General features: G+C 50.4%; 2 protein-coding genes across 2 annotated transcripts in view; one reads left to right on the top strand and one right to left on the bottom strand.

The window, feature by feature from the left end:
- LOC140398723 (rho guanine nucleotide exchange factor 12-like) overlaps positions 1-19,909 on the top strand; it is a 76,271-nt gene extending 56,362 nt beyond the window's left edge. The window contains exons 17-20 of the mRNA XM_072487738.1: positions 2,977-3,432; positions 4,055-4,293; positions 12,554-12,614; positions 16,587-19,909. Of these exons, the coding sequence (XP_072343839.1) occupies positions 2,977-3,432; positions 4,055-4,293; positions 12,554-12,614; positions 16,587-16,597 (767 nt within the window). The 3' untranslated portion in view covers positions 16,598-19,909. The remainder of the gene's footprint in view (positions 1-2,976; positions 3,433-4,054; positions 4,294-12,553; positions 12,615-16,586) is intronic.
- Positions 19,910-22,812: 2,903 nt separating this feature from the next.
- Positions 22,813-27,633, bottom strand: part of tecta (tectorin alpha) — a 92,864-nt gene continuing 88,043 nt past the window's right edge. Inside the window, exons 22-23 of the mRNA XM_072487736.1 lie at positions 23,512-23,631; positions 22,813-23,215 (exon numbers count right to left, since the gene is read on the bottom strand). Coding sequence (XP_072343837.1) covers positions 23,115-23,215; positions 23,512-23,631 — 221 coding nt within the window. The 3' untranslated portion in view covers positions 22,813-23,114. The remainder of the gene's footprint in view (positions 23,216-23,511; positions 23,632-27,633) is intronic.

The following is a 27,633-nucleotide window of genomic DNA, read 5'->3' as shown; positions in this document are numbered from 1 at the left end:
GAGGGATTGGATTAGGAATGTAGGGGAGAGGGATTGGTTCAGGAATGTGGTGGAGAGGGATTGAATCAGGAATGTGGTGGAGAGGGATTGGATCCGGAATGTGGTGGAGAGGGATTGGTTCAGGAATGTGGTGGAGAGGGATTGGTTCAGGAATGTGGTGGAGAGGGATTGAATCAGGAATGTGGTGGAGAGGGATTGAATCAGGAATGTGGTGGAGAGGGATTGGTTCAGGAATGTGGTGGAGAGGGATTGAATCAGGAATGTGGTGGAGAGGGATTGAATCCGGAATGTGGTGGAGAGGGATTGAATCAGGAATGTGATGGAGGGAGATTGGATCCGGAATGTGGTGGAGAGGGATTGAATCAGGAATGTGATGGAGAGAGATTGGATCCAGAATGTGATGGAGAAGGATTGGATCAGGAATGTGTGTGGAGAGGGATTGGATCAGGAACGTGGTAGACGGATTGGATCTGGAATGTAGGGGAGAGGGATTGGATTCGAATGTAGGGGAGAGGGATTGGATCCGGAATGTGGGGGAGAGGGATTGGATCCGCAATGTGGAGGAGAAGGACTGGATCCGGAATGTGGTGGAGAGGTGTTGGATCAGGAATGTGGGCGAGAGGGATTGGATCCGGAATGTGGCGGCGAGGGATCGGATCAGGAATGTGGTGGAATGGGACTGGATCTGGAATATGGTAGAGAGGGATTGGATCCGGAATGTGGTGGACAGGGATCGGATCAGGAATGTAGGGGAGAGGGATTGGATCAGGAATATAGGGGAGAGGGATTGGATCCGGAATATGGTGGACATGGATTGCATCCAGAATGTGGTGGAGAGGGATTTGATCCGCAATGTGGCGGAAAGGGAGTGGATCAGGAATGTGGTGGGGAGGGATTGGATCCGGAATGTGGTGGAGAGGGATTGGATCCGGAATGTGGTGAAGAGGGATTGGATCAGGAATGTAGGGGAGAGGGACTGGATCCGGGATGTGGTGGAGAGAGATTGGATCCGGAATGTGCTGGAGAGGGATTGGATTAGGAATGTAGGGGAGAGGGATTGGTTCAGGAATGTATGGGAGAGGGATTGGTTCAGGAATGTAGGGGCGTGGGACTGAATACGAAATGTGGTGGAGTGGGATTGGATCCGGAATGTGGTGGAGAGGGATTGGTTCAGGAATGTGATGGAGAGAGATTGGATCCGGAATGTGGTGGAGAGGTATTGGATCCGGAATGTGGTGGAGAGGGATTGAATCAGGAATGTGGTGGAGAGAGATTGGATCCAGAATGTGATGGAGAAGGATTGGATCAGGAATGTGGGTGGAGAGGGATTGGATCCGAAATGTGGTGGAGAAGGATTGGATCAGGAATGTAGGGAGAGGGATTGGATCAGGAATGTGGTGAAGAGGGATTGGATCAGGAACGTGGGAGAGGGATTGGATCCGGAATGTGGGGGAGAGGGATTGGATCCGCAATGTGGAGGAGAAGGACTGGATCCGGAATGTGGTGGAGAGGAGTTGGATCAGGAATGTGGGCGAGAGGGATTGGATCCGGAATGTGGTGGCGAGGGATCGGATCAGGAATGTGGTGGAATGGGACTGGATCTGGAATGTGGTAGAGGGACTGAATCCGGAATGTGGTGGAGTGGGATTGGTTCAGGAATGTATGGGAGAGGGATTGGTTCAGGAATGTAGGGGCGTGGGACTGAATCCGGAATGTGGTGGACAGGGACAGGATCCGGAATGTTGTGGAGAGGGATCGGAACAAGAATGTGGTGGAGAGGAATTTGATTAGGAATGTGAGGAAAGGGATTGGTTCAGGAATGTGGTGGAAGGGGATTGGATCAGGAACGTGGTAGACAGGGATTGCATCCGGAATGTAGAGGAGAGGGACTGGATCCGGAATGTAGGGGGGAGGGACTGGATCCGGAATGTAGGGGAGAGGGATTGTATCCGGAATGTGGGGGAGAGGGATTGGATCTGCAATGTGGGGAGAAGGATTGGATCCGGAATGTGGTGGAGAGGGATTGGATCCGGAATGTGGTGGCGAGGGATCGGATCAGGAATGTGGTGGAATGGGACTGGATCCGGAATGTGGTAGAGGGACTGGATCCGGAATGTGGTGGAGTGGGATTGGATCCGGAATGTATGGGAGAGGGATTGGTTCAAGAATGTAGGGGAGTGGGACTGAATCCGGAATGTGGTGGAGAAGGATTGGATCCGGAATGTGGTGGAGAGGGATTGGGTCCGGAATGTGGTAGAGTGGGATTGGATCCGGAATGTATGGGAGAGGGATTGGTTCAAGAATGTAGGGGAATGGGACTGAATCCGGAATGTGGTGGAGAAGGATTGGATCCGGAATGTGGTGGAGAGGGATTGGATCCGTAATGTAGGGGAGAGAGATTGGATCCGGACTGTGGTGGACAGGGATTGGATCCGGAATGTGGTGGACAGGGACTGGACCCGGAATGTGGTGGACAGGGACTGGACCCGGAATGTGGTGGACAGGGACTGGATCCCAATGTGGTGGACAGGGATCGGATCAGGAATGGTCTTTGCTGAATCACTGGTGTACGATGAAGCAGTTTGTACCCAGGTAGTTGCCAGGTGTAGGTGTCACTCCCTGAATCCCAATGGAAGCTTTTGGCTACAACCTTAAAGCTTCTATCCAAACAATGAATTCTTGACTGTGCAGCTCCCTGTCTGTGTTCCACGGGTAAATAATGTTTGCATCTTAAAATGTGCCTTGACTAAAGTAAGATTGATCGTGTTTGATTGACAGCATCATTTAATATGGTGAGGGTGCTTGAGGTTTAATTTAGATACAATTAAGGGAACTAGCTGAGGGAATAGAGATTTTACTGATAGAGGAGGAAGGATGAAAAATGGCTCAAATAAATGCTTGCATGGTCTTGTTGGGTTGCCTGTTTCTGTGCTCTACAGACTGAATAATTCAAAGTAATTCTCTGTTCCTCCAAAGTTCACACCTTGAAGCAATTGCTGTTCTTTCACATGCTGAATTCAGATGATGACGGTTGTGATGGAGTCTCAATTCTGTCTGTGCCAGAGGAGGAAAGTGTACTGACATCGCTAAAACAAGGGGCAGAGGAGCTTCTAGACTGTGCAACATGTTGTCAGTGTGAGACACCTGACAAAGTTCTGCAGCATCAGGTAGAGTTAGCCAATGGGACTCTGGAGGAATCCGAAGCTCAAGCAAGGGTTAGTGAAAGGACTAAACCTCCCTGTCACTTTACACCGGAGGCAGCTCACGTTGAGCGTAACACAACTGAAGAACATGGCCCAGACTCTGCCGCAGATGATGGTGGAGAAAGGTTCTATGATGCCCCGGAAGATCATGCAGATGAACATCGGTCACAGGGGACCAGCTCCGCTTCCAATAAAGATGAGCGGTCAAAGTCACAAGCATGTGTGTCAGGTTAGTGTCATGTGACCGCCTTCGGCAACTATTTTCGGGGATGTGTTCTGACTCTGGCAGCTGTGTGCCTCCCTATTGTTCAATATGCGAGAAGGAGCCCCCATTCTCAATTCTGAAATCTTCACCTTCGCGATGCGCATGGCAATTATTTTGTGAGCAGTGTTTCCACATCACCAGTAAATTGGCTGAAAGTACTTGGTGATTTCAGTGAGAGTTGCACCAGTTACAATAATGTACAAAGAACAATACAGCACAGGAACAGGCCCTTCGGCCCTCCAAGCCTGTACCGGTCATGATACCAACCTTTGCCAAAACCCTCAGCACTTCCTTGTGCCGTATCCCTCTATACCCATCCTATCCATTTGTTTGTCAAGATGCCTTTTGAACGCCGTTAATGTATCTGCTTCCACAACCTCCCCTGGCAACGCGTTCCAGGCACTCACCACCCTCTGCGTAAAAAAAAAAAAAACCTGCCTCGCACATCTCCTCTAAACTTTGCCCCACGGACCTTAAACCTATTAACGTGATTCTAAATACAGTCTCCTGGGTTATTCTGTACTTAACAGATCTTCTGAGAGCCAATGCTGCCCTTTGTTAAAGTCGTCTTTATTCACCTTAACAGGAAATTTCCTAACCCAGGACGGATTTCCGCAGGTCGAGGGGAGTTCCACTGATGAAACAGACATGTCTGAAAGTCCTGTGCATTGTACCACCCGAAGCATCGAAACCAGGGAGAACCGCAGTGCACTGGGGCAATGTGATCCAGAGAGGGACGCTAGACAGCTGCTCCCTTCATTGGACATCCAAAATCAAATCCTCCAATTGATGCACAACCTTGAGTCGGATCTGAAACATTTAAAGGTACAACATTGACTGGAAATCTGCCCAATCCGTCTCCCCTGATCTTTGGTGGGACATTATTTAAGGCTATTTATAACCTCTTTAATGGAGCTGGGGGATTATGTCACCGTTTCTGTGGTGAAGGATAATGTGCGCAGACGTTTTTGAATATTTATAATGATCATTAGGAGGCATGGGAGTAAGATGATTATAGAATTTGGGTCGGGCCCTGATCAGAACTTGGTTGAAAGCTTGAGGGGTGAAAGCCCTGTTTTTATATGATTGACTTTCTAGATTATGAAGTTTCTCATTGTGGGAAGACCAGAACTAAGGGCTACAAATAAGATAATCACTAATAAATTCAATATGGAATTCAGGAGAAACGTCTTTACCCAGAGAGTGAGCAGATTGTGGGACTCGCTCACTCCCACAGGGAGTGGTTGAGGTGAATCGTGCCGAAGAGTTTATGAAGAAGCTGGTTAAACAGAGGGAGTAGAAAGGAGTAGACTGATTTGTTAATGGGGTGAGATGAACCGAGTGAGAGTGGGGGCTTGTGTGGAAAATAAACTCCCGAGTGGAATTGGTGAGGGTATAACCAGTGTGTCCAGCTCTGTGCTTGGCTGTCACCTGCTGCGAATCAGCTATGTTAACTGGCAATTGGAGGTGCTGAGCTCGCAGCCATTCTGTCGCGTTGACTTCCCGTACTCAGGGTATGAGCTTGGAAATGTAGGAGGCCTGCTCCACCACCCAGTAAGATCATTACTGATCTGATCCTGCTCTCAGCTCCACTTTTCTGTTGTTCCCCAGAATCCATGACTCCCTTCTCTGTCAAACGTGTATCTGAGTGCGTTGAATGAATTCAATGACCCAGCCTTCACTGCTCTCTGGGGAAGAAGGTTCCACACATTAATGAAAAAGAACTAAAGAAAAATATCTCCTCATGTCCGTCTTAAAAGACAGCTCTCTTATTCTTATGAAGGGATATTCTTATAAGGAAAGGTTGAGTAGGTTGGGCCTGTACTCACTGGGGTCTAGAAGAATGAGAGGCAACCTCTTGAGACATGATAGCACAGTGGTTAACACTGTGGCTTCACACGCCAGGGTCTCGGGTTCGATTCCCGGCTGGGTCACTCTCTGCGGAGTCTGCACGTTCTCCCCGTGTGTGCGTGGGTTTCCTCCGGGTGCTCCGGTTGTTCCCACAGTCCAAAGATGTGCAGGTTAGGTGGATTGGCCATGCTAAATTGCTCTTCGTGTCCAAAAAGATTAGATGGGATTACTGGGTTACCAGGACTGGGTGGAGGTGTGGGCTTAAGTGGGATGCTGTTTCCGAGGGCCGGTGCAGACTCGTTGGGCCGAATGGCCTCCTTCTGCACTGTAAATTCTATGACATTATGCACTTTAGAAGGAGGAATTTAGGCATAGACTATTTTCTAAATGGGGAAATGCTTTGGAAATCAGAAGCACAAAGGGACTTGGGAGTCCTTGTTCACGATTCTCTTGAGGTTAACGTGCAGGTTCAGTCGGCAGTTAGGAAGGCAAATGCAATGTTAGCATTCATGTCGAGACGGCTAGAATAGACCAGGGATGTACTTCTGAGGCTGTATAAGGCTCTGGTCAGACCCCATTTGGAGTATTGTGAGCAGTTTCGGGCCCTGTATCTGAGGAAGGACGTGCTGGCCTTGGAAAGGGTCCAGAGGAGGTTCACAAGAATGATCCCTGGAATGAAGAACTTGTCGTATGAGGTACGTTTGAGGACTCTGGGTCTGTACTCGTTGGAGTTTAGAAGGATGAGGGGGGATCTTATTGAAACTTACAGGATACTGCGAGGCCTGGATAGAGTGGACGTGGAGAGGGTGTTTCCACTTGTAGGAAAAACTAGAACCAGAGGACACCATCTCAGACTAAAGGGACGATCCTTTAAAACAGAGATGAGGAGGAATTTCTTCAGCCAGAGGGTGGGGAATCTGTGGAACTCTTTGCCGCAGAACGCTGTGGAGGCCAAATCACTGAGTGTCTTTAAGACAGAGATAGATCGGTTCTTGATCAATAAGGGGATCAGGGTTATGGGGAGAAGGCAGGAGAATGGGGATGAGAAAATATCAGCCATGATTGAATGGCGGAGCAGACTCGATGGGCCGAGTGGCCTAATTCTGCTCCTATATCCTATGGTCTTATAGTCTTATGGACATATAGGATTCTTAGACGGCTTGACATGGTCAATGCTAAGAGGTTGTTTCCCCTTGTGGGAGAGTCTAGGACCAGAGGGCATTTCTAAGTAAGGGCGTTGTCCATTTAAGACCGAGTTAAGGAGGGATTTATTCTCTGAGGGTAATGAATCTGTGGAATGTTACTGCCAAGGACTGTAGAGACTGGGTCATGAAGTATGTTCAAGTCTGATTTCCAGCAGTGGCCATGGCCTGCCAGGTCACGCGAACGGCAGCTCCCACTGGGATCGGTGTTTCGGGCCGCTAAAAGGAGCGGCGGCGGCAATTAACAGGAGGGACCGGCGTGGGAACGGACGTGGGAGAGCCCCCCCACCACCCACTGGTGCATGGAGAGGACCAGGAGCAGAGCCGGCAGACGCGCAAACCCGGGGAAGAAGGGCGAGAAGGTCCGGGAGGACAAAATGGCGGCCGGAGAAGATCGGGAGGTGTGGGCCCAGTGGGCCAGAGAACAGCAGGAGCTCCTTAAAAACTGCTTCTTGGAGCTGAAAACGGAGATGCTGGCCTCCATGGAGAGAATTGTGGTGACCCAGAAGGCGCAGGAGAAGGAGGTGAGGAGGAAGGTGGCGGAGAACGAGGACGAGATCCTGGGCCTGGCGGTGAAAGTGGAGGCGCACGAGGCGCTCCATAAGAGATGGCAGGAGAGGCTGGGTGACCTTGAATGCAGGTCTCGGAGCCACAATCTGCGGATCCTGGGCCTTCCCGAAGGAGCGGAGGGGGCGGATGCGGGCACGTACGTGGCCACAATGTTGGGGATGCTGATGGGCGCGGGGGCCTTCCCGCGGCCCTTGGAGCTGGATGGGGCGCACTGGGTTCTCGCCAGAAAGCCGAGGGTAAACGAGCCACCGAGGGCGATGGTGATACGGTTTCAGCGCTTGGCAGACCGGGAGCGAGTCCTGCGGTGGGCGAAGAAAGAGCGGAGCAGTAAGTGGGAGAATGGCGAGATCCGAATTTACCAGGACCTGGGAGCTGAGCTGGCGAGGAGGCGTGCAGGGTTTAACCGGGCGAAGGCGGTTCTCCACGGTAACGGGGTGAAGTTTGGGCTCCTGCACCCGGCGAGACTGTGGGTAACGTACCAGGACAGGCACCACTATTTTGATTCCCCAGACGAGGCGTGGTCGCTCATCAGGCAGGAGAAGCTGGACCTGTTGTATGGGGGTGAAATGTGCGGGTGGGGAGGGACCGAGGGGAGGACGGCGGGTAAAGCGTAAGTTTATGGGCATGTCTGCCCTAGTTTGGTTGGGGGTTTTGTTGTTTGTTTTGCTTGTTTTCCAGGTGTTTTGTTTTCGAGGTGTTCAGTGCTAGGGGGCGGGAAACGCCCGGTACGGGCTGTCTGGCGCACGGGGAGGTCCCAGATGGCGCTTGCCCCGCTACCCTGCAGGGGAGGGAGGGTAGGGTGGCCCGAAGGAGGCAACAAGTTAAGGGTGGATATATAGAGGCGGGAGCGGCCGGGGTCAGCAAATGACTCACGGAAGCACAATGGGGGGGAAGCCAGAGCTAAGCGGTTGCTTGGCCGGGGGGGGGGATTGCGGGGGCTTTGGGGGGGGGGGGGGGGAGGGGTGCTGCTTTGCTGACTGAAGGGGAGCCAGGTGAGGGGTATGGATGGAGAGTCGGGCGGGGGGGCCGTCGGGGGGCGAGCTGGAGGAGGGAGGCGGGGGCACGCAGTTGGCCGAAAAAGGGGGATGGCTAGTCGGCGGGATGGGGGGGTTGGTTACCCCCCCCCAACCAGGCTGATCACGTGGAACATGAGGGGCGTGAATGGGCCGGTCAAGCGGTCCCGCGTTTTCTCGCATTTGAAGGGGTTGAAGGCGGACGTGGCCATGTTGCAAGAGACGCACTTAAAGCTCGCGGACCAGACGAGGCTAAGGAAAGGATGGGTGGGACAGGTGTTTCACTCGGGGTTAGACTCAAAGATCAGAGGAGTGGCTATTTTGGTCAGTAAACAAGTGACATTTGAGGCAGGGAGCATCGTGGCGGATAAGGGGGGCAGGTATATAATGGTGAGTGGCAAGCTGCAGGGGGCCTGGGTGCTGTTAGTGAATGTATATGCCCCGAACTGGGACGATGCGGACTTTGAGGCGCGTGTTGGGTAGGATCCCGGACTTGGAGATAAGTCACCTGATAACGGGAGGGGACTTTAATACGGTCTTGGATCCGAGCTTGGATCGTTCCAAGTCCAGGTCGGGAAAGAGGCCGGTGGCGGCCAGGGCCTTGTGGGGGTTCATGGGCCAGATGGGGGGAGTGGACCCCTGGAGGTTTACGCGGCCAAGGACGAAGGAGTTTTCCTTTTTCTCCCATGTCCATAAAGTCTATTTTGTGTTGAGTAGGGCGTTAATCCCGAGGGTGGAGGGGGTAGAATACTCGGCCATTGCGGTCTCGGACCATGCCCCGCACTGGGTGGACCTGCGACTGGGGACGGAACGGGGTCAGCGCCCTCTCTGGCAACTGGGTATGGGGCTGCTGGCGGACGGAGAGGTGTGCGGGCGGATAAGGAGGAGCATTGAGAATTATGTGGGAGCGAATGACACAGGAGAGGTGACGGTGGCAGTGGTTTGGGAGGCTCTGAAGGCGGTCATTAGGGGAAATTTAATCTCCATTAGGTCCCACAGAGAGGGGAAGGAGAGGGAGAGACTGCTGGGAGAGATACTCAGGGTAGATAGGAGGTACGCGGAGGCCCCAGAGGGGGGGGGGGCTGTTCAACGAGCGCCGGAAATTACAGGCGGAGTTTGACCTGCTGTCCACGGGGAAGGCGGAGGCGCAGCTGAGGAAAGCGAAGGGGGCGGTTTCTGAGTATGGGGAGAAGGCGAGCAGGATGCTGGTGCACCAGCTGTGCAGGAGGGAGGCGGCCAGAGAGATTGGGGAGTGCGGGATAGGGAAGGCAACATGATGCTGAGCCCAGAGAGGGTCAATGAAGTATTCAGGGAGTTCTACGGGAAGTTATACAAGTCGGACCCCCCCCCGCCTCCGGGGAGGGGGAAGGGATGAGGCGGTTCATGGACCGTTTGAGGTTCCCAAGGGTAGAAGCAGAGCGGGTGCAGGGACTGGGGGCCCCGATTGGGTTGGAGGAAGTAGTCAGGGGGCTGGCAGGCATGCAGATGGGCAAGGGCCCGGGCGGCTTCCCCGTAGAATTTTATAAGAAGTTCTTGGAGCTGTTGAGCCCGCTCCTGATGAGAACCTTCAATGAGGCAAAGGAGAAAGGGATCCTCCCTCCGACAATGTCGCAGGCATTGATCTCGCTTACCCTGAAGAAGGAGAAGGATCCGCTTCAGTGTGGGTCCTACAGGCCGATATCGCTCCTGAACGTAGAGGCCAAGCTGTTGGCAAACATTCTGGCCACCAGAATAGAGGACTGTGTCCCGGGAGTGATTGGGGAGGACCAGACGGGTTTTGTTAAGGGCAGGCAGCTGAACGCGAATGTGAGGAGGCTCCTGAATATTATCATGATGCCCTCGGAGGGGGGGGAGGTGGAGGTGGTGGCTGCGATGGATGCGGAGAAGGCCTTTGACAGGGTGGAGTGGGAGTATCTGTGGTAGGCGCTAGGCAGGTTTGGGGAGGGATTTATAGGGTGGGTCAAGCTGCTGCTGCTGTATCAGGCCCCTGTAGCGAGTGTGTCCACAAACCGGCTACGGTCGGAATATTTCAGGCTGCACTGGGGGACGAGACAGGGGTGTCCCCTGTCCCCGTTGCTGTTTGCTCTGGCAATTGAGCCGTTGGCCATTGCGCTCAGGACTTCGGGGACTGGTGCGCGGAGGGGAGGAGCACCGGGTCTCCCTCTACGCGGATGACTTGTTGTATATTTCGGATCCGTTAGAGGGGATGGGGGAGGTCATGCGGATCCTGGGGGACTTCGGGAGGTTCTCGGGTATAAGTTGAACGTGGGGAAGAGTGAGCTGTTTGTGGTCCACACTAGGGGCCAGGAGGAGAGACTGAGGGAGCTCCCGCTCAGGATAGTGGAGAGGAGCTTTCGGTACTTGGGGATACAAGTGGCCAGGAACTGGGATGCCCTGCACAGGCTCAACTTAACCCGGCTCGTGGAGCAGATGGAGGGAGAGTTTAAAAGGTGGGATATGCTCCCGCTTTCCCTGGCGGGACGGGTGCAGACTGTGAAGATGACGGTTCTCCCCAGGTTCCTCTTCGTATTTCAGTGCCTCCCCATTTTCATCCCCAAGTCCTTATTTAAGCGGGTGAATAGGATTGTGACGGGATTTGTGTGGGGAATAAAACCCCATGAGTCAAAAGGGCATTCTTGGAGCGTAGCCAGGGGGGGGGGGGGGGGAGGACTGGGTCGGCCGAACTTCTGCAGTTATTACTGGGCGGCCAATGTGGCCATGATCAGGAAATGGGTGATGGAGGAGGGGGCGGCGTGGGGGGGGTTGGAGGCGGCGGCGTGTAGAGGCACCAGTCTAGGGGCACTTGTTACGGCTCCGCTGCCGTTCTCGCCGGCGCGATACACCACTAGTCCGGTGGTGATGGCGGCACTGAGGATCTGGGGGCAGTGGAGGAGACACCGGGGAGAGGAGGGGGCCTCGGTGTGGACCCCGATACGGAATAACCACAGATTTGCTCCGGGTAGGTTGGATGGGGGGTTCCAAGGTTGGTATAGGGCAGGTATTAGGAGGATGGGGGACCTGTTTATAGATGGGGCTTTCCCCAGCATGCAGGCGCTGGAGGAGAGGTTCGGCCTGCCCCCGGGGAATGCGTTCAGGTACCTCCAGGTTCGGGACTTTCTTAGAAAACAGGTGGGGACATTTCCGCTGCTGCACCCGCGTAGGATCCAGGACAGGGTGGTGTCTGGCATCTGGGTAGGGGAGGGGAAGGTGTTGGACATATATCAGAAGCTGCAGGAGGTGGAGGAAGCCTCAGAGGAGGAGTTGAAGGGCAAGTGGAAGGAGGAGCTGGGTGAGGAGCTGGATGAGGGCCTGTGGGCCGACGCCCTGGGCAGGGTGAACTCCTCATCATGTGCCAGGCTCAGCTTAATTCAGTTTAAGGTGGTGCATCGGGCGCACATAACGGCGGCAAGGATGAGTACGTTTTTTGGGGCGGAGGGCAGGTGCCCGAGATGTGCAGGGAGTCCGGCGAACCATGCCCATATGTTTTGGGCATGCCCAGTGCTTAAAGAATTCTGGCAGGGGTTTGCGAGGGTGATGTCTAGGATTTTGGACACTAGGGTGAAGCCAAGTCCAACAGTAGCGATATTTGGGGTGTCGGAGGATCTGGGAGGGCAGGAAGCGAAAGAGGCCGAGGTACTGGCCTTTGCCTCACTGGTAGCCCGGAGACAAATCTTGTTAATGTGGAGGGACCCGAAACCCCCGGGTGTGGAGACCTGGGTTAGCGACATGGCGGGGTTCCTCAGCCTGGAGCGAATAAAGTTCGCCTTGAGAGGTTCCTTGCTGGGGTTCTCCTGGCGGTGGAAGCCTTTCCTTGACTTTCTAGGGGAGCAGTAAGTGTCAGCAGCAGCAGCATCCTGGGGCGCTCATTGGAAAAACGTTAAAACATTTATTAAAAAAAAATAATATGTTTCAATAAGGGAATCAAGGGTTATGGAGTTGAGGCGGGAGCGTGGAGTTGAGGCGGGAGCGTGGAGTTGAGGCGGGAGCGTGGAGTTGAGGATTATATCAGATCAGTCAAGATCTCATTGAATGGCGGTGCAGATTTGATGGACTGAATGGTCTATTTCTGCACTGACATTGCCTGAAGTGAGTGATATATACTCTGAACAAGAGTAAAGCCCAGAGCATGGAGACTCTGCCAATTTTGTCTTTCTGTATTCCTTAAATCCTACCTTTCATTTGAGTCATTCGAGTGGAAGTGCACTGGCTCTGGTATCTCCTGGAACAGAATGGAATATGGCCACTTGAGATTGGGATTACTATTGATGCTCGATAAACTGATCCTGAATATACCCGCCTGCAATGCCGATTGTCAGTAAAGTTAGATGAGAAAAGGTGGGAGGAGTTTAGAATGGAGCGTAAAAACCCGGCATCAGTTGTCTGGGCCGCATGGCCTTGTTCTGCGCTATAGATAATCCTACTTAACGCTTTATTTCTCTGCCATTTCAGGGGGTGGAGTTGGAATATTACAATCAGCAGATTCTGGAATCAGCATCGCGTGAAGAAACGGGTGAGTATCAAACTTGTACTGCACTCTTCACTCTGCCAGAACAACCGCATTCAATTGAATTGAAAAAGCAGGTTGTAATGAAAGAGATTAGGGTCCCTGTGTTCTCCTGGATATGGCTTTTTGTTACTTCAGTTTGAAATATCTGGTCAGTCACTTTTCTCAACCCGTCAAAGCGATTCGGAGTGTATAATGCTACGTCCTCCTGTTTTAAGTGTAATCACCATCAGCGCACACTCTTTCAACTTGTTCACTTACACCTCCATGTACCTAACCTGATGCAGTGAGCTGCAATAAACAGTGTCAGGAGAAAGCTTGAATTGTAACAAATAAATGTTATAGGGAGCTGAAAAAGTTCATACATAAATTTTTTTTAAAATTTAAAATATTTTTTTATTCTCCATTTTCACATTTTCCTTTAAAAATTTAGACCCCACCCACAGACAGTAAACGGTAACAAATACAAGATCAATCCCCTTAACAATACCAACGATCCCATCCTCCCACCACCCCAAATAATGGCCCACCTGTCAATATATGCATCCAATAAACCAAACCCTCCCACGGTGGAAACAGAAAGCAAAGGAGAAAAAGAAAAAGGAGTCCGGGACCGCCCATGGTCACCATTAACCTATAGAGTCCCCCCCCCCAACCCCACGCTCAACGCCATCCAACCTCTGAAAGAGTACCGTACATGATACCCGAGAGTTGTACCCCCCTCCCCCCAAGTCTCCAGCTCCTCGCGTCCACTGCCTCTTGTAAAACTCCTCCTCCCAACCTCGGTTCCTTCCCCCAACTTTCCACCCCGGCTAGACCACTCGGACCCTGTTCTGCCAGGCTCCGATGGCCGCAGCCCCTCCCCCCACCTCACTCCCGTTCACTGGCCGGCTTAAACCGGCCAGCGTGGAGGCCCCCGCCCGGGTCCCTTGCCCCCTTGCCCGGCTCTAGGAAAGCCAAGAAATCCCCTTTTAGCACACACCCCCCCCGCATATTCCCCTACACCCCAAAGAGCCCTCATTTCGAGTGAAAGTCCCATCACTTCCCTTGTCCAAATATATACAACATTGGCTCCTTTAGCCCATACACCCGCACGCAGTGAAACAAAAAAGAAGAAAATACAGTCCTGAGGTTACATCGGCACATGGCCATTCCTCAATTTTTCAGTTCTGCCACAGTCATTCTGCCTTCGCAAACTCCTCCGCTGCTTCCGCCGTTCCAAAATAAAAGTCCCTGAGCTTGTAAGTCACCCTCAGCTTCGCTGGATATACAATGCCGCACTGCACCTTGCTAATGTACAGTGCCCTCTTCACCCGGTTGAAGGCAGCCAGCCTCCTCGCCAGCTGCACCGTAAAGTCCTGGTATACACGGATACCAGCTCCAGCCCACTGCACCACCCGCTTCTGCTTGGCCCAGCTCAAGACCTTCTCCTTCACACTGTACCTACGGAAGCACAGAGTCACTGCCCTTGGCAGCTCACTCGCCTTTGGTACAGGCCTCCATGACCGATGAGCCCGATCCAGTTCATAACGGGAGGGATCCTCCCCCTCCCCCAATAGTTTTGCCAGCATCGCGGCAAAATACTCAGTCGGCTTCGGTCCTTCAACTCCTTCGGGCAGCCCCACAATCCTCAAATTCTGTCGCCTGGATCTGTTTTCCAGGTCTTCCATTTTTCCTCACAGATCCTTGTTAATCTCCATCACCTTCCGCATCTCCTTCCCCATCGAGGCAAGTTGATCACCGTGCTGCAATAACGTCTCCTCCACTTCCTTCAGCGCCTCCCCTTGCTCTCGCACCTCCGCCACTGCGCTCGCCACCTCCGTCCTCACCGGGGAAACCGCCTCCTCCACCAGCACACTCAAAACCTCCCTCATCTCGTTCCTCACCGTCTCCATGCATTTTGCAAACTGCCTTTCGAATTCCGCAGCCATCACCTTAATTATTCCTTCAGCCGTAAGCAGTGCGGCCTCCCCTGGTGCTCCAGCCTCCATTTTCTTCACTGACCCCACGGTGACCTTTCCGCTCCCCAACGGACTTTCAGCCGCTTTTTTCACGGCTGTTCTTTTGCTGGTCTTCGACATTCCCCTCCTCTGTGCTGTCTCCCGACTTTTACTGCCTTCGCTGGCCCTAGGACCGGGCGTTAACCCCCGACAATGCCGTTCCCAAACGGGAGCCCTCCAACGCGCGGCTGCCTACCGCCCGCCGTCACCGGAAGTCCCCAGTTCGTACATAAATTTGATGGTGGAAATTTGAAAACCAGTCTGAGATTTGCATGAAAAATGTAACAGAATTGTGGAATAAATTTCAGAAATATAGTTGAAGTGGGAAGAATGGAAGGGTTTTGACAAGGTCACCCACGAGATTAGTGAGCAAAGTTCAAGCTCATGGTATTGGGGGTAATGTATTGATGTGGATAGAGAACGGGTTGGCAGACAGGAAGCAGAGAGTGGGAATAAACAGGTCCTTTTCAGAGTGGCAGGCAGTGACAGTGGGGTACCGCAGGGTTCAGTGCTGGGACCCCAGCTCTTCACAATATACATTAATGAATTGGACGAAGGAATTATAATATCTCCAAATTTGCAGATGACACTAAGCTGGGGGCAGTGCGTGCTGTGCGGAGGATGCAAAGAGGCTGCAGGGTGACATGGACAGGCTGGCTGAGTGGTCAAATACTTGGCAAATGCAGTATAATGTGGGTAAATGTGGGGTTATCCCCTTTGGTGGTAAAAATAGGAAGGAGATTATTACCTGAATGGTGGCAGTTTAGGAAAAGGGGAAGTGTAACGAGACCCGGATGTGATGGTGGGACAGTCGCTGAAGGTTGGCGTGCAGGTACAGCAGGCGGCGAGGAAAGCTAATGGCACGCTGGCCTTCACAGCGAGAGGATCGGAGTATCGGAGTAGGGATGTCTTGCTGCAGGTATACAGGCCTTGGTGAGGCCACACCTTGAGTATTGTGGCAGTTCTGGTCTCCTAGTTTGAGAAAGGACATTCTTGCTATTGAGGGTGTCCAGCGAAGTTTCACCAGACTAATTCCCGGGATGGCAGGACTGACAGATGAAGAAAGACTGGATCGACTGGGATTGCACTCACTGGAGTTTAGAAGAATGAGAGGGGATCTCATAGAAACATCTAAATTCCTGATGGGACTGGACAGGCTGGATGCGGGAAGAATGTTCCCGATGTTGGGGACGCCCAGAACTAGGGGTCCAGAGCAAGGGGGTCACAGCCTAAGAATAAGGGGTCAGCCATTCAGGACTGAGATGAGGAAGAACTTCTTCTCTCAGAGAGCTGTGATCTTGTGGAATTCTCTCCCACAGAAAGCTCTTATTCAAGAGGGAGCTGAACGTGGCTCTTGCAGTTAAAGGGATCAAGGGGTATGGAGAGAAAGCGGGAGTGGGGACTGAATTTGCATGTCAGCCATGATCATATGGAACGATGGTGCAGACTTTTTTAATACAAATCTCGAGTACCGAATTCATTTTTCCAATTAAGGGGTATTTAGCGTGGCCAATCCACCTACCCTGCACATCTTTGGGTTGTGGGAGCGAAGCCCACGCAAACACGGGGAGAATGTGCAAACTCCACACGGACAGTGATCCCGGGCCGGGATCGAACCCGGGACCTCGGCGCCGTGAGGCAGCAGGGCTAACCACTGCGCCACCCTGCTGCCCTCGTGGTGGTGCAGACTCGAAGGGCGAATGACCTACTCCTGCACCTATTTTCTATGTTTCACAGGATGGGTTTGAGGGATCTGGTGAGAAGACTGTGTTGAAGGATAGGTGAGGTTGGACTCTGACTAAATGCTCCATTGTCACTGTATTAAAAACAGATTTTGGGTTTCACAGAATCAAATTCTGGGGAGCAGGCAGGAATGTCGAGGTTATGTGGAAGGTCAGCTCTGATCCTATTGAATGGTGGAACAGATGTGAGGGGGATGTGTGGTCTAATCCTCTTATTTCTTATGTTCTCTCCACAGGAGACAGTTAATGTGGTTTGGATGCAGAATCAAGCCAGACTCTTTTGGAACAAGAATGCTTGGATCTGATCCCCCAAAGCTCCAGTTAACTCTACTCTGGAGATACTTGTGGAACCAAATGTTGATTCTGTAAATGCCACTGAGTTCTGTCATTTTTGTGTCGGCCCTGCCGGTTGCCGGTGAGTCCTGGTTGCCGGTGAGTCCTGGTTGCCGGTGAGTCCTGCTGGTGACCAGTGTATCCGGAACGATTGCCTTCCCTTGTGTTCAAGCAGATCTCTCCAGATTATAAAACTGATCTCACTCAACACATCTCCATAAACCAAATGTACAGAAATTCGGCACAAAATCAGCTTAGAGTTTGAAGAAATTGAGATGTATTTATTTCTATCCACTTGCAATGATAAATGCAATCTTTTTGTCATTTTTATTTTCGTAGTCTGCATTGAGCTGATTTGCAGACAAAGATTGAAATCTGGTCAATGTATGGAATTCATACAGTGGTCCCAACACTGGGGGCAGTGGAATAGATGGAATAGGAATGCAAGAGAGAGTTACTACACAGTGTGTGCGTGTGTCTCTGTCTGTCTGTGTGTGTGTCTCTCTATGTGTCTGTGTGTGCGCGTGTGTCTGTGTGTGCGCGTGTGTCTGTGTGTGCGCGTGTGTCTGTGTGTGCGCGTGTGTCTGTGTGTGCGCGTGTGTCTGTGTGTGCGCGTGTGTCTGTGTGTGCGCGTGTGTCTGTGTGTGCGCGTGTGTCTGTGTGCGCGCGTGTCTGTGTGTGCGCGTGTGTCTGTGTGTGCGCGTGTCTGTGTGTGCGCGTGTCTGTGTGTGCGCGTGTCTGTGTGTGCGCGTGTCTGTGTGTGCGCGTGTGTCTGTGTGTGCGCGTGTGTCTGTGTGTGCGCGTGTGTCTGTGTGTGCGCGTGTGTCTGTGTGTGCGCGTGTGTCTGTGTGTGCGCGTGTGTCTGTGTGCGTGTGTGTCTGTGTGTGCGCGTGTGTCTGTGTGTGCGCGTGTGTCTGTGTGTGCGCGTGTGTCTGTGTGTGCGCGTGTGTCTGTGTGTGCGCGTGTGTCTGTGTGTGCGCGTGTGTCTGTGTGTGCGCGTGTGTCTGTGTGTGCGCGTGTGTCTGTGTGCGCGTGTGTCTGTGTGCGCGTGTGTCTGTGTGCGCGTGTGTCTGTGTGCGCGTGTGTCTGTGTGCGCGTGTGTCTGTGTGCGCGTGTGTCTGTGTGCGCGTGTGTCTGTGTGTGCGCGTGTGTCTGTGTGTGCGCGTGTGTCTGTGTGTGCGCGTGTGTCTGTGTGTGCGCGTGTGTCTGTGTGCGCGCGTGTCTGTGTGTGCGCGCGTGTCTGTGTGTGCGCGCGTGTCTGTGTGTGCGCGCGTGTCTGTGTGTGCGCGTGTCTGTGTGTGCGCGCGTCTGTGTGTGCGCGCGTGTCTGTGTGTGCGCGCGTGTCTGTGTGTGCGCGCGTGTCTGTGTGTGCGCGCGTGTCTGTGTGTGCGCGCGTGTCTGTGTGTGCGCGCGTGTCTGTGTGTGCGCGCGTGTGTCTGTGTGCGCGCGTGTGTCTGTGTGCGCGTGTGTCTGTGTGCGCGTGTGTCTGTGTGCGCGTGTGTCTCTCTATGCGCGTGTGTCTCTCTGTGCGCGTGTGTGTCTCTCTGTGCGCGTGTGTGTCTCTCTGTGCCTGTGTGTGTCTCTCTGTGCCTGTGTGTGTCTCTCTGTGCCTGTGTGTGTCTCTCTGTGCCTGTGTGTGTCTCTCTGTGCCTGTGTGTGTCTCTCTGTGCCTGTGTGTCTCTCTCTGTGCCTGTGTGTCTCTCTCTGTCCCTGTGTGTCTCTCTCTGTGCCTGTGTCTCTCTCTGTGCCTGTGTCTCTCTCTGTGCCTGTGTGTCTCTCTGTGCCTGTGTGTCTCTCTGTGTCTGTCTCTATCTGTGTCTGTCTCTATCTGTGCCTGTGTCTGTCTGTCTGTCTGTCTGTCTGTCTCTGTCTGGTGACACAGCTGGCATGTGAGAGGGTGTTATGCTCCGTGTAGTAGTTCCCGGAATGGCAGACAGGTTTCAGACCCAGGGTGTATTAGCTGCTGTTAACCTGATCAGCTGAAGAATCTGGGCTCGGGACCAAAGCTGGGTTTTTTTGGGGGCAAATCCTTCACATAGAGGAAAGCAGCAGATAGAAGGATGGGTTATTATTTTAGTCTGTCTGACGAATGGTGAACTGTCCAACCTGTCTTTGCCCTGAGCATAAAGTTTGTTTGCAGTATTATTTTGAACTTGCTTGCAAACACATTTACCTGTTATATCACCTGTTGTTTCAGTCGCAAATTTCTGACTGTCGGAAATATTGGCACAACAAGCTATTTGATTACTAAAGTTAGAGCTGAAACAAGATGTTGGAATTGCAGAAATCCTGAGTACAGCAGCTGGCCAACTCTTTGTCAGAATTTCTGGTATGTTTGTGGAATCAGATGTTTGACATTTGAAACCTCCCCCTTCCTCGAACAACGAGAAGACAGTAAGCGGGGACCCTCCCAGCCAAGCGGGGACCCTCCCAGCCAAGCGGGGACCCTCCCAGCCAAGCGGACCCTCCCAGCCAAGCGGACCCTCCCAGCCAAGCGGACCCTCCCAGCCAAGCGGACCCTCCCAGCCAAGTGGACCCTCCCAGTCAAGTGGAGCCTCCCAGCCATTCCTGTATCACGTCTCTGAGCAGCAATAATCAAAGCTGCTGTTCCCGCAGAACTGCATTTTCTAATTATAATTTCAGTCCCAGTAATTAATTTCAGATCTAGATCTGCAGAGTAACTTCAATGCTGTCATGGCAATTAGCCCATAACGAAGCTGAAATTACCATTGTGTAGTTCTTGACATCTTGTACCAATTATAAAGTGAGCAGAGAAGACGTTAACCAGAGCCAGGCCTAATGCTGGATCTTGGTCCAGACTCTGACTTCCAGCTCAGACTGTCATTTACATGTGTGAGACATTGGGTTTGCATATAATGCTGATTTGGTTTGACCGCACATTCTAATCTGCAGATTGCCCTGACGTGTGTACAGATCTGTGCACCCCGCCTATTGCTGCCCTGTACATCGCCCTTCACAATACACTAACCTTGCTGCCTCCCCTAACCTATAGTTTTATTTGTCTCGAGTTTAGAACTTTGACATATTTCATTTGGTTTTATCCAACTTTGTAAAATAGCATCTCATGTAAGATTTAGCAAAGATATTATGTTACTTGAAAAAAATATAATTCTGTTTCGGGATCTGGGTTTTAAAGAAAGTTTCATTATAATTATAATGTTTAAATATAATTAAAAACTTGTGGCGGAAAGTTTTGCTTCTGTTACTTTTGGCCTTATGTGTAGTTTATGTTTTTTGAGTCTAACATCCTGCTCCTCAAGGCTGCGACTGAGCTGGTTAATGCCTGCCCCCCATCAACACCGAGACTGTCTGGGAGACGGCTCCCTCATCAACACCGAGACTGTCTGGGAGACGGCTCCCCGGATGGGGACAACGTCTGGGAGACGGCTCCCCGGTGGAGGCGGCGCCTGGGAGACGGCTCCCCGGATGGGGACAGCATCTGGGAGACGGCTCCCCGGGTGGAGACGGCGCCTGGGAGACGGCTCCCCAGGTGCTGAGATATAGAAGATAGGAGCAGGAAGAGGCCTTTTGGGCCTTCGAGCTGCTCCGCCATTCATCACCATCATGGCTGATGATCCAACTCAATAGCCTAATCCTGCTTTCTCCCCATAACCTTTGATCCCATTCTCCCCAAGTGCTATATCCAGCCGCCTCTTGAATATATTCAAAGTTTTAGCATCAACTACTTCCTGTGTTAATGAATTCCACAGGCTCACCACTCTTTGTGTGAAGAAATGTCTCCTTATCTCTGTCCGAAATGGTTCACCCTGAATCCTCAGATTGTGACGCCTGGTTCTGGACACCCATCATTGGTAACATCTTCCCTGCATCTACCCTGTCCAGTCCTGTTAGAATTTTATAAGTCTCTCTGAGATTCCCCCTCATTATTCTGAACTCCAGCGAGAACAATCCCAACCTAGTCAATCTCTCCTCATATGACAGTCCCGCCATCCCTGGAATCAGTCTGGTAAACCTTCGCTGCTCTCCCTCGAGAGCAAGAACATCCTTCCTCAGAGAAGGAGACCAAAACTGCCCACAATACTCCAGGTGTGGCCTCACCAAGGCCCTGTATAATTGCAGCAACACATCCCTGCTTCTATACTCGAAACCTCTCGCAATGAAGGCCAACATACCATTAGCCTTCTTTATCGCCTGCTGCGCCTGCATGCTTACCTTCAGCGAATGGTGCACAAGGACACCCAGGTCCCGCTGCACACTCCCCTCTCCCAATTTACAACCATTCAGGTAGTAATCTGCCTCCCTGTTTTTGCTTCCAAAGTAACAACCTCACACTTATCCAAATTATACTGCATCTGCCATTGGTTTGCCCACTCGCCCAACCTGTCCAGATCTTGCTGTAGGATCCCGTCACAATTCACCCTCACACCTAACTTGGCATCATCTGCAAACTTTGAGATGTTACATTTTATTGCCTCATCCAAATCATTAATATATCTGGGGATGGGACAACACGGTGGCGCCAGTGGTTAGCACTGCTGCCTCATGAAGCTGAGGTCCCAGGTTCGATCCCAGCTCTGGGTCACTGTCCGTGTGGAGTTTGCACATTCTCCCCGTGTCCGTGTGGAGTTTTCACATTCTCCCCGTGTCTGCGTGGGTTTCGCTCCCACAACCCAAAGATGTGCAGGGTAGGTGGATTGGCCACGCTGAATTGCCCCTTAATTGGAAAAAATGAATTGGGTGCTCTAAATTTATTTTTTTAAATATATATATATATATATATATATATATATATATTGTCTGGGTGACAGCTCCCCGGATGGGAACAGCGTCAGGGTGACGGCTCCCAGCCGCTGTCACTATTACACATCCCTGCAACCACTATGGCTGTGGCCAGCTGTTTGCCCTCTACCGAGGTGACACATTGGAAGGTGAGTGTGGGTTGAATCCATGTAATTTTAACATAAATCCGTAGTGAGCTGGTGTAACATTTTAGTAATGTAATTGCTGATTTTCCCTTAATTCGTCAAGTGTGTGAATTTTGCAGCTGGTTGATTTGCATTCGCAGCAGCGCAGTCCTGTGGCACTGGAGAGGGTGGATGTGGAGAAGATGCTTCCTCCTCTTGGAGAATCTCGAACTTGGGGCAAAAAAAGGGTTTTCTCATTAAGATGGAGATGAGTGGAAATTTTCTCGGAGGGTTGAGTGTCTGGAACTCCTCCTCAAAGGCAGTGGAAGCAGAATCTTTGAATATTTTTAAGGCAGAGCTGGATCGGGTGTGCTGAGGGAGAGAGTGAACGGGGGTGGGCAGGAATGTGAGGTTGAAGCTGGAATCAGATCAGACCTGATCTTGTGTAATGGAAGAGCAGGTTTTGTATGTTTATGTGGGATTCACACGGCGGGACCCCCACCCACAATTCTTCTCCAATATGTTCTTGTTCACTTCTGCACCAAAGTCTTTTTTGATTTAAAAAAAAACCTTTTAGGGCTGGCACACTGGTTAGCACTGGGACTGCGGCACCGAGGTCCCAGGTTCAATCCCGGCTCCGGGTCACTGTCCGCGTGGAGCTTGCACATTCTCCCCATGTCTGCGTGGGTCTCGCCCCCACAACCCAAAGATGTGCAGGGTAGGTGGATTGGCCACGCTAAATTGCCCCTTAATTGGAACAAAAAGATTGGGTACTCTAAATTAATTTTTTAAAAAGCCAGTTTTAAAAAAAAATCTCCACGGTTTAACAGACAGAGAATTTCTTGGACAAATCATCACATCCCAGGCCCCTGCGCCATCTTCAATGAGTCCACAGCCCTCAGTCAATCAATGAAATTAAATGAAAATCGCTTATTGTCACAATTAGGTTTCAAATGAAGTTACTGTGAAAAGCCCCTAGTCGCCACATTCCGGCACCTGTTCGGGGAGGCTGGTACGGGAATTGAACCGTGCTGCTGGCTTGCTTGGTCTGCTTTCAAAGCCAGCGATTTAGCCCAGTGTGCTAAACCGGCCCCTGATAATAAACAACTACTCAAAAATAATCAAACTGAACTTCTCACTGCTTATCTTTATCCTCACATTCCCATCCCCACTCCCCACCCTTGCCTGTTTCTAATGTGAAGGTTAATGAAGCTGAGGTGATTTGAATTTGAATGAGCCTAAATTCAAATGACAAATTCTTTATTTTCAAGTTGCTATACTCAGCAAAAGGCTGAAATCCTAAAACATTGAACAGTTCAGTCTGCACCTCATGGTAAAAGAGCATGTTTTCGCTCAGAAAAATCCATGTAACAATCCTGACATAACTGGACTTCACTACAGCAGTAATACTCAATTCTTAAATAAAACAAAATAAAGTTAACCCCACATAAATTCCCCAACAGTACAAAATGCATTGCTCCTTTAATTCTCGCGACGGCCACCACACTCCAGCTCCTAGAAGCGATTCTTCCATCTTCACTCTTGCTACAGTTTTGGGTTTTGTGCGTTTATCAGTAACCAACCAAAGATCTGAGTAATCACCAGAAGCGTGGGTAGACTGACTGGTTCAGTGCAAGCATTTAAAGCTGCAGAAAGAGAGAGAGAGACAGAAATAGTTAAACTTCAGACAGCATATAGAGTTAACTCCGAGATGTGGAACACAGCAGAGGTTCTTCCGTGCATAGTGCAACTGGCCTTGTACAATCTCCTGGGGCTGGTCACTGGTTATCAAATCGCCCATCAGTTAGGCTGCTGTCAGAGACCTCCAGCCACTCTTCCCAATGCAGAAGCCCCCAGAGCTCCAGCTCACAGGTGCTGAGAGGCCAGTGACAATGTTGTGACCAAACCTAAGACAAGAATCAGTGATTTCTTCACACCGTACCTCGGCAGTGTTTTCCATCCCAATGCAGGAATCCAGTGATACAGCTGCAAACTGCGTGTTCCACCTGACTGGTACAAATCTGTTCACAGCCACCATTGTCGTCCTCACACCAATCAGCTGCTGCATAATAGACAGAGAAAGTCACTGCAAGGACCATCACAGGGTTTCCTTATCATCTGACACGGCATCCAGCAACACACAGCCTTCATCAATGTTTTTACACCATGACTAGCCACAGAATAATCTTTATTATTGTCACAAGTAGGCTCACATTAACACTGCAATGATGTTACTGTGAAAAGCCCCTAGTTGCCACATTCTGGCACCTGTTCGGGTACACTGAGGCAGAATTCACCTAACAGCACGTCTTTCGGGACTTGTGGGAGGAAACCCACGCAGACACAGGGAGAAGGGGCAGACTCCGCCCAGACAGTGACCCAAGCTGGAATCGAACCTGGGACCCTGGCGCAGTGAATCCATGGTGCTAACCACTGTGCTGACAAGTGATTTCCTGTGGCTCACAATACACACCAGAAATATGGACTTGTTCTTCCTAGATTATTATTGAAGCACTGGACAGTTCTGCTGAAACCCTCATCCCATGACTTTATCTCGACTATCCTATTTGAATACTCCCCAAACTCCATCTTTCACCCTCCGTAAATCTGTGTTTACTGCTTTTAGTTTCCGCCTAAAGTTTGCCTTGATTTTAAACATTTTATCTTTATTTTCCATTCACTCCATGGTCCCAGACTCCTTATCTCGAATCACCTCCAGCCTGTAACTCTGTTAGATTTCTCTGTAATCTCCACCTCTGCCCTGTAACTCTGTTAGATATCTCTGTAATCTCCAACTCTGCCCTGTAACTGTTAGATATCTCTGTAATCTCCACCTCTGCCCTGTAACTGTTAGATATCTCTGTAATCTCCTCCTCTGCCCTGTAACTCTGTTAGATATCTCTGTAATCTCCACCTCTGCCCTGTAACTCTGTTAGATTTCTCTGTAATCTCCTCCAGCCTGTAACTCTGTTAGATATCTCTGTAATCTCCACCTCTGCCCTGTAACTGTTAGATATCTCTGTAATCTCCACCTCTGCCCTGTAACTCGATTAGATATCTCTGTAATCTCCACCTCTGCCCTGTAACTCTGTTAGATTTCTCTGTAATCTCCACCTCTGCCCTGTAACTCTGTTAGATATCTCGAATCACCTCCAGCCTGTAACTCTGTTAGATTTCTCTGTAATCTCCACCTCTGCCCTGTAACTGTTAGATATCTCTGTAATCTCCACCTCTGCCCTGTAACTCGATTAGATATCTCTGTAATCTCCACCTCTGCCCTGTAACTCGATTAGATATCTCTGTAATCTCCACCTCTGCCCTGTAACTGTTAGATATCTCTGTAATCTCCACCTCTGCCCTGTAACTCGATTAGATATCTCTGTAATCTCCACCTCTGCCCTGTAACTCGATTAGATATCTCTGTAATCTCCACCTCTGCCCTGTAACTGTTAGATATCTCTGTAATCTCCACCTCTGCCCTGTAACTCTGTTAGATTTCTCTGTAATCTCCACCTCTGCCCTGTAACTCTGTTAGATATCTCGAATCACCTCCAGCCTGTAACTCTGTTAGATTTCTCTGTAATCTCCACCTCTGCCCTGTAACTGTTAGATATCTCTGTAATCTCCACCTCTGCCCTGTAACTCGATTAGATATCTCTGTAATCTCCACCTCTGCCCTGTAACTCTGTTAGATTTCTCTGTAATCTCCACCTCTGCCCTGTAACTCTGTTAGATATCTCGAATCACCTCCAGCCTGTAACTCTGTTAGATTTCTCTGTAATCTCCACCTCTGCCCTGTAACTGTTAGATATCTCTGTAATCTCCACCTCTGCCCTGTAACTCGATTAGATATCTCTGTAATCTCCACCTCTGCCCTGTAACTCGATTAGATATCTCTGTAATCTCCACCTCTGCCCTGTAACTGTTAGATATCTCTGTAATCTCCACCTCTGCCCTGTAACTCGATTAGATATCTCTGTAATCTCCACCTCTGCCCTGTAACTCGATTAGATATCTCTGTAATCTCCACCTCTGCCCTGTAACTGTTAGATATCTCTGTAATCTCCACCTCTGCCCTGTAACTCTGTTAGATATCTCTGTAATCTCCACCTCTGCCCTGTAACTCGATTAGATATCTCTGTAATCTCCACCTCTGCCCTGTAACTCTGTTAGATATCTCTGTAATCTCCTCCAGCCTGTAACTCTGTTAGATATCTCTGTAATCTCCACCTCTGCCCTGTAACTGTTAGATATCTCTGTAATCTCCTCCAGCCTGTAACTCGATTAGATATCTCTGTAATCTCCACCTCTGCCCTGTAACTCTGTTAGATATCTCTGTAATCTCCAACTCTGCCCTGTAACTCTGTTAGATATCTCTGTAATCTCCTCCAGCCTGTAACTCTGTTAGATATCTCTGTAATCTCCACCTCTGCCCTGTAACTGTTAGATATCTCTGTAATCTCCACCTCTGCCCTGTAACTCGATTAGATATCTCTGTAATCTCCACCTCTGCCCTGTAACTGTTAGATATCTCTGTAATCTCCACCTCTGCCCTGTAACTCGATTAGATATCTCTGTAATCTCCACCTCTGCCCTGTAACTCGATTAGATATCTCTGTAATCTCCTACTCTGCCCTGTAACTCTGTTAGATTTCTCTGTAATCTCCTCCAGCCTGTAACTCTGTTAGATATCTCTGTAATCTCCACCTCTGCCCTGTAACTCGATTAGATATCTCTGTAATCTCCACCTCTGCCCTGTAACTGTTAGATATCTCTGTAATCTCCACCTCTGCCCTGTAACTCTGTTAGATATCTCTGTAATCTCCACCTCTGCCCTGTAACTCGATTAGATATCTCTGTAATCTCCACCTCTGCCCTGTAACTCTGTTAGATATCTCTGTAATCTCCTCCTCTGCCCTGTAACTCTGTTAGATATCTCTGTAATCTCCTCCAGCCTGTAACTCTGTTAGATATCTCTGTAATCTCCACCTCTGCCCTGTAACTCGATTAGATATCTCTGTAATCTCCACCTCTGCCCTGTAACTCTGTTAGATATCTCTGTAATCTCCACCTCTGCCCTGTAACTCTGTTAGATATCTCTGTAACCTCTATCTCTGTAATCTCCTACTCTGCCCTGTAACTCTGTTAGATTTCTCTGTAATCTCCTCCAGCCTGTAACTCTGTTAGATATCTCTGTAATCTCCACCTCTGCCCTGTAACTCTGTTAGATTTCTCTGTAATCTCCTCCAGCCTGTAACTCTGTTAGATTTCTCTGTAATCTCCACCTCTGCCCTGTAACTCTGTTAGATATCTCTGTAATCTCCACCTCTGCCCTGTAACTCTGTTAGATATCTCTGTAATCTCCTCCAGCCTGTAACTCTGTTAGATTTCTCTGTAATCTCCACCTCTGCCCTGTAACTCGATTAGATATCTCTGTAACCTCCTCCAGCCTGTAACTCTCTTAGATATCTCTGTAATCTCATCTAGCCTGTAACTCTGTTAGACATCTCTGTAATCTCCTCTGCCCTGTAACTGTTAGATATCTCTCTAATCTCCTCCTCTGCCCTGTAACTTGATTAGATATCTCTGTAACCTCCTCCAGCCTGTAACTCTCTTAGATATCTCTGTAATCTCATCTAGCCTGTAACTCTGTTAGACATCTCTGTAATCTCCTCTGCCCTGTAACTCGATAAGATTATTAGATATCTCTACTCTCCTCTAGCAGATAACTCCGATAGATATCTCTGTAATCTCCTCCAGCCTGTAACTCTGTTAGATAGGGGCTGGTTTAGCACACTGGGCTAGACCAAGGCAGGCCAGCAGCACGGTTCGATTCCCGTACCATCCTCCCCGAACAGGCACCGGAATGTGGCGACTAGGGGCTTTTCACAGTAACTTCATTGAAGCATACTTGTGACAAAAGCGATTTTCATTTTCATTTCATATCTCTGTAATCTCCTCCGCTCTGTAACTCGATTAGATATCTAATATCTCTGTAATCTCCTCCGCCCTGTAACTCTGTTAGATAGCTCTGTAATCTCTTCTGCTCTGTCACTCTCTTTGA

The sequence above is a fragment of the Scyliorhinus torazame genome, chromosome 21, assembly GCF_047496885.1.
Source record: "Scyliorhinus torazame isolate Kashiwa2021f chromosome 21, sScyTor2.1, whole genome shotgun sequence".
NCBI classification, from domain to species: domain Eukaryota; kingdom Metazoa; phylum Chordata; class Chondrichthyes; order Carcharhiniformes; family Scyliorhinidae; genus Scyliorhinus; species Scyliorhinus torazame.
Note: the sequence above shows the minus strand (reverse complement) of the source record. Positions and strands in the feature narration are given on the sequence as shown.